This window comes from Montipora capricornis, chromosome 1, assembly GCF_036669925.1.
Source record: "Montipora capricornis isolate CH-2021 chromosome 1, ASM3666992v2, whole genome shotgun sequence".
NCBI lineage: Eukaryota > Metazoa > Cnidaria > Anthozoa > Scleractinia > Acroporidae > Montipora > Montipora capricornis.
The window spans coordinates 30923519-30934876 of record NC_090883.1 but is presented as its reverse complement, the minus strand read 5'-3'; the positions used below and the strand labels follow the sequence as shown (position 1 = coordinate 30934876).

The following is an 11358-nucleotide window of genomic DNA, read 5'->3' as shown; positions in this document are numbered from 1 at the left end:
TCGTTGTGCATTTTTTCAATCGGAATAGTCATTTAACGGAATCCTGACAATTCACCTTTGGAGACATAAATCTTTTATAGGAAATGAACGCGAGTGCATTTCGACCCGAAGGCAACCTTGCCTTTTCAAAAACATAGGCACGCATTGCGTATGTGTGGTAGTGCAGTAACACAGGGCTGTATAATTGTCAACTGAGCTGCGTTTTGTCTCCTAGGAGCTTCAACTTATCTTTGCGTAATATGTAGCTCTAATAGTACACGATGTTGTTTTGGTACCGTATATCATTATTATAGTGCCATGGTAGATGTCTTAGGTAAATAGCCCCCTGAGAAGACATGTGGTTACTAGTAAAATACTAAACCCAGAAAGACTGAAGAAAATAAAAGGGAATCGAGAAACATTGGCTGACATGTTGATCATTTTCAAGTTCCCATACAACTTCTTTTTCACCACAAGTTTAAGCGTGCACTCTGAGCGCCTGACAGCTTTCGAAAACAAAAGTTAACAGAAGTTAAGCCATGCCCGGCGGAGGTTAGTATTAGGATGGGAGACCTTAAAATATACGACTTGCCGTCAGAAACATAGGACCGAAAATTCTATTTTGACGCTCAAAAACGCGAACTAAGCAAAGTACAGATTTTGTTGGCGTGCTTTATGCAAAACAAGTATTGATGGAAAAGTAAATAAATATTGATACACAGGTTTCGGGAAGAACAGAAGGGTGTTTTCATAAGTGTCGATCGAGAATAAAATATTTTGCCATCAGCAACAAAATTTGCGACATGAAAACAACTTAAATTTTGAACCGAGAATATAAAAAGTTACCATCAGCGAAAAACATTTTGGGAGATTTTTGCTACGTTCAATTTTTCTATTGTACTTTTGGCTGCACAAGTAAATTGCAAAATCGAAAGTGACATTGAATTCAGCGGGCGCCGTGATCAAGTTACCTTGCATGTTTTCTCGCGAAACAAAGGATAGATCTGTGTCAAAATGATGGCAAGACACCGGGTTTTTGTTTTTGTTAGTTACCTTTTTTTTTCTCAAGCGTTTTAAAGATTGACAAGAAATGTACGAATTCAACACAAAGGTCACAATAGCCCAACTCTTGAGGTTGACTATTGTTTCTGTAAAGTTAAAAATTCACTCTCCTAGAGGAGGTTATTTAACACCAGGTAGTTGCATCGTTTTGGAAATAGCAGCTGCTTTATTATTCATCAAATTCATGCCGATTTTGGAGCTCATTTTGTTAAAACCCAAGCTCGCTTCCAGCAGACCTGTTTATGTTCCTGAGTTATGCACGCGCTACGGGGCTATTGTTAGCACGGACTTACACCCTTACGCTCTTACAACCCGGTGACATAATGTGTAGTCCACTACCACAAAAATCGACACAAATTCAGTGACCTTGGCGAAACTAGACGCTCCGTAAGCGTAAACTGTGTTGCCTGTGGTACATGTTACATTAAAAAAAAGAGGGTACTGAGTTGGGTGGTATTGAAGGCGCTGAAAGTGGATTTTCCCAGGAGTAATGCCGAAAATAAAAAGTTGAAAAAAAAAAGCCTAGGAATCCAATAGGTAATCCTGGTAACTCCTACAATGGAAAGAGCGGGCTGGGGGGTCGGGCTCGAATGCGGCATATTTTTTATCGTCCCCGGGGCTGCGCAGCCCGGAAACAAAACACTACTTATATTTTTGCTTCGTTTCCTCAGAAACGAAAAGTACCTATTTTGACTTCAGGGTGTTTACACAATGAGGTTGAGTGGCCAATCAAAACAGAGTTTGTAATTCAAAATTTAAACATCAGTGAGATGCAAAAACAAATTTGCGAACACGTGAACCTGCAGTACAGCAAATCATAATGCTCACAAACACAAAAGCGAAGGAAATTTTCAACAAATATGGAGTTTTTTATTATTTGAATGGTTTTGGGTTAAATTAGAGCGATATATTGTTGAATAATCTTCGTGTTAATGAGTAACGAAAACAATCTTTGCACTAGTAAGTCTTAGCAATAAATTGGGTTACAAGTAACCAGGAATCACTTAAAGAAGTATTGCTGGCTTCCCAAACAAACTTCATTTTACACTAGAATGACAAAACAAATCTTTTTCTGTCATTAAAAACTATGGGCTGCCTACTAATCATTTGCCAGAAAGAACACGACTAAAAATTCCTGTCATCCTTATGAAAACTTCTCCCATATCAAATTTCAACCCGCGCATGCAAATTAGTTAATATTTACATAACGATGAATCCGCAAAGGGAGAAAAATCTCACAAAAAGCTTTCCAGCCAAACGTTTTATTGAAACAAACAATATATTTGCTATTAGAGGCAAAAAAACACCTTCCTATCAGGCATTCCGTGCGTGCAAACAAGCAAGACACTCCGTGTTAGATACCCACGATACGTAACTAAATAAATTTCTCACCGGATTTCACGATCAAACCCTTTTCTGACGAAACTTTTCCTTGAATGATGAAGCAAAAAATGGACAACAAGCTCTCTTTCAAATAATTCTTGACTAACAAGAATTAGTCAAATTTCCAATTGTTTTTTTTTTACCTGAAGACTGGTGCAGGGTTGAGTACAAATAAATAAAATTGTAAATAGCCAGACAACAGAGATCCGACTGTTTTCAATTTCTCCTCAGAGTTTTTTTTTTTTTTTGCGTAGACGTCGTTATTCAGCTCTGTTCTGCTGATATAAAATCAGTTCAATATATGATTCATTTCATATATCATTTCATTTGTTGATAATTCTTTTGTTGGTTGGTTTAGATTTTCAAACATTGGTTCATACGATATGGAGTTTGTGAAATTCAGCTGGGATCCTTGTTATCCATATTCCACCGGTGAATGTCAGAATGTAGCGGTAAGTTGACTTGAGCAGCTTGTGTCCATGTTTTAGTGGCTATTAGCAGCAGCTTTATTAAACCCTTTCCTGTGCGGTTTCTTTCTTTTTGTCTAAATCACATTAATTTTGCTTTCACAACGAAAAGAAAGGTGATTGTAATCCTGACCAATACCAAGGGTAAAACGCCGTCACGGTTCTCAGACTGCGATGCGAACGCGTATCTTGTTCCGTCGGCGAATCGGATTTAAGGCGAGCCACTTAGGCCGGAGTGCTTGAGAGAGTTCTTTAATTACAAGCGTCCATCTTCTACACTTCAAGTTTTTACACTAACACACGAAGAAAAAGGGTATTTTTCGCGCCCCAATAAAAACTCGTGAATTTTAAATAGCTTTTATTTAGCAGATTACGGCAAGGAAACGAAAAAAAAAGTTCAATGGAGTATATAATAAATAAGAAATCGTATGAACTTACTCGTGCATTTTCGTGATTTATGGTCACTCGTGATGTTTTGAAATTTCTCAAATTAGCCACTATCAAAAATACCATAATACTCTTTGTTTGTCACTCCAAAACTTTGCATAAGCATTATTTCCATTTTCTCTTGGGACTTACAAGAGGAAATAAAAACGATGCTCATGCAAAACTTTGCTGGGACAAGCAAAGAGCATTATAGTATTTTTGTTAGCGGCTAATAGACCTTATTCACGATAGCTGCCATGTTGGATTTGCCTTTATCATGCAAATTAGCTACACACTTCTGAGGGGGCAAACAACACAAGTTCGAGAGGTTATAACGAACATCTTAGCCACACAGATGATTTGTTTCGCGTTCATTGAATGTTTATCACCTAAGTAGTCAAATAGAACGATTACACAATTTACTTCGATGTTTTTTAGTGAAAAATGAGCAGATAACGAAGTAGAAAGTAAAAATGTCGGAGGCAATCAAAAGATATAAAATTATTACAAAAGGTACTTAATTCTAAATTCTAAAATGTACTTTTAGCAATGTTAATTTAATATTTCGAAGAGCAGATTGTCCGCAATTTGTCTTTATTCCAATGTTTGCCCCCAGCATAACACATGGCTAATTTTCACGACAATTTCAAAACCAACATGGCGGCTATCGTGAATAAGGCCTATTGCATTCGCCCACGGCTCGTGCAATTTTGAGAACTCGTGCCCATAAATCACGAAATGCACTCAAGTTCTTAAGATTTCCTACACATAACGAAAAAAATAACGTGGTCTTCTCCCGTGGTTGTGTCATTGGTGATAACACTTGCGAGACGTCCCTTATCATGAACCCCAAGGCTGATCCTCTTTCAAGAGCGAAGCCTCGTTATCGAATCATCCTGGCACGCATAAAGCCTTCAATTATGTCCATTGATGTTTCGCCGGATTTCTGATCTTTTGACAGGCTTGCGCTGAGACAATAGAAAAAGAGCGGTATAGTATTGCTTCACCGAACGACTTTAAATGTAAACTCAATAAAGAAGATGGGCGGTGTTACTTGGTATATGAAGCCTTCGTTCCACCACGGTATGAATAATCTTCAATAATAGTAAAGTATCGAGTCATTTTGGTTTTGATTAACAAATTGATTCCATGTTGGCCGTGCTTCTGTTCAGTAACATATATGGCAGATGACATGAAAATTTGGTAAGAACGTGCAAAAAAGTGACTTGTTCTTACCACATTTTGACGTCCTCTGTGAGCTATGTATGAACAGACGCACGGCAAAATGGAATCTCTTTGTTTTCATCATGATATAATAAAGAATTAAGAGTTTTTATGATGCCTTTCGTTCGGCTGTGCAGTAATACATCACAGATGATGTCAAAATGTGTTAAGGACATAAAAGTGTCACACGAGGGGATATCCCGAGTGTGAGTTCGTACAACATTTTGACGTCTTCTGTGATCTATTACTGAACCGCGCACCGGTGGCTCAGTTGGTTGAGCACCGGGCTGTCACGCGGGAGGTCGTGAGTTCAACTCCGGCCGGACCAACACTCAGGGTCTTTACTACATCTTTACTACATCTGCAAATGGTTAGACTCTCTAGTCTTCTCGGATAAGGACGATAAGCCGGAGGTCCCGTCTCACAACTCTTCAATGTTCATAATCCTGTGGGACGTAAAAGAACCCGCACACTTGTCGCAAAGAGTAGGGCATGTAGTTCCCGGTGTTGTCGTCTGTCTTCTGTGATGTATCATGGTTGGGAGGGTAAATGCTCGGAAATATTAGCTAAACCAAGCTACTCTAAAAATCCGAGGTTTAAATAAAGATATATGATATGATATGATATAATATGAACAGATGCATGGCAACATGGAATCCATTTGTTTTATTTAATAAGAAATAAAATATACAAAAAGAAGCCTTTTTAAGGTGGCTCAAACCAGTTTCAAGACTTTCAAGAGACCTTGCTATTTGAAGGATTGACTTTGTGGTTTAACCTTAATTACTAAAATGCAGGCAGTGTTCCTAACCTTACATGAAAGCTAACCATTCAAAATAAGTGCCTAACCCTCATCACCAAGCTGAGCACTTAACCCAAAAACTACAAATTATATGAAGGGGGTAGTTTCTAAAGAAACTGTGGTGCTGCGTCGGTGGCCAATTTACATTATCAACTCCGTTGATAAAACCAAATTTTTGTATACTACAAATTATAGTTCACATGCAATAAATATATGTTATTTGCCAGCTGGGAGGTCCGTATAGCGAAAACCTGTGACCAAGGCCTTGAAAGTGCTGACCGAGGCCGCAGGCCGAGGGCAGCTTTTTCAAGACCTTGGTCACAGGTTTTCGCTAAACGGACCGACTCTCTCTTTTCAACAGGAGGAGGACTTCCTTAAATATATCTCTTGCATGCGCCGAAATGCCGGATACAGTCAATGATATGCTGGTGTTACGCCCGAGCGAGTCAGCCATTGTGTTTGTAAGTTCCCCACGCTATCAAAGTAAATTTCCACCACTCTGTGGTACTTCAAGATCATGAGGCCCGTTTCGCGAAAGATCCGAGGCCGTATTCGAGGGCCATAAAGCACTTTGAATCTTAGCTTATCGTAAACCGAGGCGGTTTCGAGGCATTAAACTTTGATATCACGTTGTTTCTTTCCCATCTTGTAAATCAGTTGAAAGACCTGTTTTCTAAAATCGGCGGATCGTAATTTCACAATTCTTTTCTCAGGCCCGAAAATTTATGTTGTGTTAGAAGTTGTGATGTCATTGTAATGTCATGTTACCACGTGACCCCAATTTAATATAGGCGTATCTGCCAAATGGTATTCAGTTTTATCAAGAGTGAATTAGGTAAAAGTGTATCTCTATCAATTTGCGGTCTTGCCCCATCACAGTCACAAATTGACTTATTTTAGATATCCCGCGAGAAAACAAACAAAGGGCCGTTACTTTAACCAGTCAGGGAGAGCGATGTCACTCGTGACTGCATCTGCAATGTTTTTTCAGGGACGTGACAACTAATTTTTGCGGGAAAGGGTATTCTAAAAATAGACTCTATTATAGACACTCTCATGTAATTCTCTCTGGGTTGTGTGTATTCAGTCTAGTATAAATAGTAGTTTGAGTTCAATTGGAGTTTTCAAGAATAGTTAGTAAATGGTGCCCGAGTATAAGTAAGACGAGGTATTAAAGAGTTCACGGGTATTCAGGTATTCTTGGATCGTCATTCTACACATGGGATAGCCGTTAGCACAACAGTTACTGGAACGCTCGAGGAACGGGCCCCTAGAAACAACCAGACGGCTGGCTACAAAATCAACAGGTCGTAAAACGACCAATTATGTGATAATGAAAACTAAAAAAGATAGCAAAAAGAAAAAAGCAGTAATAACTAATATATCACTTAATAGCGTTCATAAAAACAAAACCTTTTTTTTTTAAATCAGAAATTAGGTGACTCGGACGACTCTTGCGTGACCCAAGATCTCTTCGAGCAACCTCGTTCCCAGGACCGAGGTCCTGAAAGCGAGGTTGACCGCATCGATGATCTCTTAGCCTGAACTTATATAATCGCCCATCTCCCTTTTCGTTTCAGAAAACTGTCCTTCATACCAAGTATGCCTGCCTGAACAAATCTCCGACTTCTACTTATAAACCTCACACTGCTCAATCGATCCAGCCTACCATTGCTCCTTCTGATAGCAGCTCTGTTCATATTCCTGACGAGAAGACAGGATTAAGCCTGGGAAGCAAATTATTAATTGCGTATGTTTTATTTAATAACTCATTTTACAACGGGCCAATTTCAAATATGGAAATTCACTTAATTACCCAGGTTCAGTTTTTTTTTTTCGAATTTTAATATATTGAAATTTGGCTATAACTGATGCAAAAAATAAGACGAAAGTAATTGATCGAGGCTAGCTTTTAATCGAAGTAGAAATCGTATTTAAGTGATGTGGTAACAATCCTTTCTACCTAGTGATGTGGATACTATTTGAAAATAGTCCCTACTTTCAGCCCTGAACTGAGCTTATTCATTACCTTTGACAAGGATCAGTTTTATTAGAGCAGAGATCTTTCTCCAGAATTAATTAATCTCGTTGAATTCTCCAACGTTAAAATCGGCTCCTTGACAGCTCAGTGAAAAGCTTCGGACATTCAGCCTCGTTCCCAGGGCTTTTCCCTCGCTTGGGATCCTGGAAACGAGGTCGGACAACGACGATTCAAGTACCGGTGCCTCTCAGAAGATCAAACAATTGTGACAAAAACGAGCCTACATATTATTTCCTTTTTGTTTTAGATTTTTTTCCCTTTTGCTTGCCTATGCCATCATTGGAACGCTTTTTAACAAGTATGTCAGACACAAGGAGGGAAAGGAGGTTTTTCCGAATTACGAATTTTGGATAGACCTACCTGTGTTGGTGAAGGTATGTTAACATTCGCGACTGACCTTATAAGCCATTTTGATAAATTCGCGCGAGATCACAGCGCTCGTCATCACGTAACCACGTAATCACTAGGTACATGTTCGGCTTATTTAGCAACAGAACGGAAACGTGAGTGGTGACGGCGCGCGCAGAACAAATACCAATGAGAATTCAGAATAGAGTAGACTTCACTCTTTTCTTCTCTATTCTAAATTCTCATTGGTAGTTTTGCTGCGCGCGACGTCGCCAATGACGTTCCCGTTCTGTTGCTAAGGGAGCTTAAGCACGAGCGTTTTTGAGACGCGCACGGCGACCGGAAGTGAGTTGTTTTCCCTTGTAACTTGTTGTCACACAACCACATTTACATTGCTAAGTATCTTTTCTCCATTAGAGATGATTAGTATAAAAATCTGGGAGACACCACTGTCCTGGAACGCGAAATGTTTTCTTCCGGTTGCCGTCCGCGTCTCAAAAACGGGTGTGCTTAATAAGCCTTATCTTACAAGAGCTTCAGGATTGGTGTTAGACTGCAAGTTGTCTCTAATCTCAGCTAGCTAGTACAGTTAGGAGCGGGAAAAATACATACACGCGCGTGCGTACCATTAGGAAAAGACACTTGTCGCAAGAATCCGGCGCTTCCCTCGCGAGTTGAAAAAAACAAAAGTGCAAAGTTAAAAAACCAAAGGTGCAAAGTTAAAAAAACAACAACAAAAAATGCATGGTGACATGCTAACGCCAACCCGGTGTGGTCAACACATAACGGATGCGCACATCCACTTACCCGGTCAATTAGCAGCCATGGACAGCTGTTTCGGCATTGCTGGGTCTCGATCATCAGCATGGAGTAGCTAACATAATCCAGGCGCATGTTTTAGGCACCCCTTTAAGTGGCAGCCTTACATGCAACACATGTGGTAACCTGGGTTGGGAACAGCAAACCTGTTCTCCCACGGCAAGCGTGTTGGAAGGTGGATGACATTAAGAGATCTGTGTGTCACAATAATTTCTAAGTGAAAAACAAAACTGGTCTTCGCCAATTGGGGTGAATTTTTTTGTACTCGTAGTCATACAAGCGCTCCAATCTTAAATTCCTTATTGACTGTTTAACGACCAATATTCATAGCTTTTGCGGTCGTGCACCAAGCGCGAGACACGAGTGAAAAGTTGAGCATAGACCATTTTCATAAATGACGACCGATTTGATATTCAATTGTATTTATGTTAATTGGACCTACTGGTCTCATTTTGGTAAACATATTCTTTTGAGTTTTGCGCATTGCAGCGAGTCTAGATGGCTTATATGAAAAAGGTCTATGGTATAAGAGAACATAACCCCTTCCCCCCTGCGGGAAAAATCTCCCTTTCCTTAAAGCGATCCTAGAGTATTTATTTGTTCGAGGCGTAAGTCAATTACTTTAATTAAAGAGATTTTATTGGCCGGTCTTTCCCACACCCATCCTGTGGCCTGCCCTTCTTTTTTTCATCTGGTGCGTAAACAGTTCGTTTGTTCCCCACCCTCTCCTCCCCGGTTTTTTTTCATTGGTATTGACAATTGATGGATAATAAGTGCTTGAATGTTCGCCATCTGATATGCGTTTGATTGTCCTCTTCCTAATTTGATTCTTCTTTTGCGTTGGATTTTATTTATAGGATGGTGGAACGTTTACTGTTCACTCATTTAGAAGATTGTGCTGGAGAGGCTCGAAGGACAGTTTTACCATGATTTAAGAAGAAGAAGAACAAACATGGATCAAAAAGAGCTGACACTAACCGCTTATCGCTCAAAAATCGTTTCAATCATAACAATGCACGATTTAGGTTATTTACAAATTAAGAAGTCGCATGGAGAAAACTAGATTTAAAAAAGAAATCATTTCAAGGAACAAAGAGAATGAAAAAAGTAAAATTTTATTTAAGTGCCCCTGTGACCAAAAAATCAATTTTTATTTTTGTTTGGATTTCAAAACTATGTTAACTAAACATTAAGCGACCAAAGTTTTAAGTCTTAGTTTAACTGGAATTTTCCTATTTGATGGTCCGCCATTACTAACTTTAAGTTGTAGAGAGATCTGGATCGAGGAGGAAACGACGTCAAAGGCTCATTAGTTTAAGAATGCAATGCGTGCGTGCGCCGTTTCGACCAGTGTCATTTTCGAGGAACTACCACACCCTTGTCACATTAAAAAGGTTGAAATAGTCACGCAGCGATTAAAACTACGCAGTTTTATATTTTGAGATTACGTTCTCATTGCCGTCGGCGTTGTCGTTGCTTAAGCTCCCTAGTTTCGATTCCCAGACTCGACGTCATATGTGGGTTGAGTTTGTTGGTTCTCTACTCTGCACCGAGAGGGTTTCTCCGGGTACTCCGGTTTCCCTCTCCTCAAAGACCAACATTTGACTTGATTTGTGTTACTTCATGGCGCAGAATGGCTATTGTTTGTAGGACATATACTTGCTTTCTGGCATAAATTACTTTTGTCTCACTTGAACTCCCATGTGGGTTCTTAATAGACTCCAATTGGTTGCGGTTAGTTTCTTACAAAATGCAAATCTACAGGAAAATGCTGGGAGGTGCGAATACCCAGTGGAATAACTGTCCATCAAATGTACAAGCAGTTTGCAGGCAGTAGATTTCCGAACAAACCCGATCACTCAGCTGATCACTCCGAATAGTTTGATAGAAAATCCTACATCTCATTTGCGACATGATTTGCGACAGCTTAAGCCCAGTCCCCACTTGTGCAATAAGCACAATTATTATATGGTTCTGTCTCACAAGGACTGGGAACTACCAAGTTCACGAATTTGATTGGCTGAAATCGATATTGACCGCGGTCTAGATTTTCCCATCTAGACCGGTAATGTTTTGCGGTGAAAAGATGCAAAGTAAAATGCAAAAATATTGAGTATTTTCTTCTACCAATATTTATTTATGGAAGTACCAAACAGCATGATGACAAAAGAGAGAATGACGAGCAAACTTTGACAGAATTAAGTTCAGCTCATCGCCACTCATCGCCGTTCGCAAGCAAAATGTCAGTTAGTACAAACCAGTTACATTAAACGAATTAAATTGTTCTTGTTTGCCATATAATAAACATCTTATTAACCGAGCTTAGTCAGTCTGTATGGGAAAATCTTGACCTCGGTTGTGTGTACAGACCTCACTGCGTTCGGTCTGTACTCACGACCTCGGTCAAGATTCTCCCATACAGACCTCCTGCTCTGTTAATAAGAGCTAAGTACAAGCGTAAGTATTAAAAAACACGTGTGGGAACCGGCTTGAAATAAACGTGAAATAAGCATAAGCGTATAAAAGCGCAAGAAAGGAAAGCTTATCATACGGTTGTGTTTATTTCACAAGTGGGAACCGGCGTGAGTTTGCACAAGCACGACGATTCGCACCCCATCTTGAATCTTACTAGATCTTCTTGGACGTTATTACTACGCTTGCGTATGCTGAATTTCATTCGGCTTGTCTCACTGTGTAAACGGCGCAAGCTTATAGCTTCAGTGGCGGGTTCGTATGTTGTGTCATGAGCGTTTTTAACACATTTTTACCAAGCCTCTTGTGGACTGGAGGCAGACCTCTCGTTGCGT

General features: G+C 39.7%; 2 protein-coding genes across 3 annotated transcripts in view; both read left to right on the top strand.

Annotated features, from left to right (window-relative positions):
• Positions 1–6898, top strand: part of LOC138038398 (uncharacterized) — a 16710-nt gene extending 9812 nt beyond the window's left edge. Inside the window, exons 2-4 of the mRNA XM_068884251.1 lie at positions 2783–2876; positions 4279–4400; positions 5705–6898. Of these exons, the coding sequence (XP_068740352.1) occupies positions 2783–2876; positions 4279–4400; positions 5705–5864 (376 nt within the window). The 3' untranslated portion in view covers positions 5865–6898. The remainder of the gene's footprint in view (positions 1–2782; positions 2877–4278; positions 4401–5704) is intronic.
• LOC138038388 (uncharacterized) overlaps positions 1–9987 on the top strand; it is a 41888-nt gene extending 31901 nt beyond the window's left edge. For both annotated transcript variants that reach the window (XM_068884217.1, XM_068884238.1), the window contains exons 5-7: positions 6924–7093; positions 7632–7758; positions 9409–9987. In XM_068884217.1, the coding sequence (XP_068740318.1) occupies positions 6924–7093; positions 7632–7758; positions 9409–9486 (375 nt within the window). In that variant the 3' untranslated portion in view covers positions 9487–9987. The remainder of the gene's footprint in view (positions 1–6923; positions 7094–7631; positions 7759–9408) is intronic.
• Positions 9988–11358: the final 1371 nt, after the last annotated feature.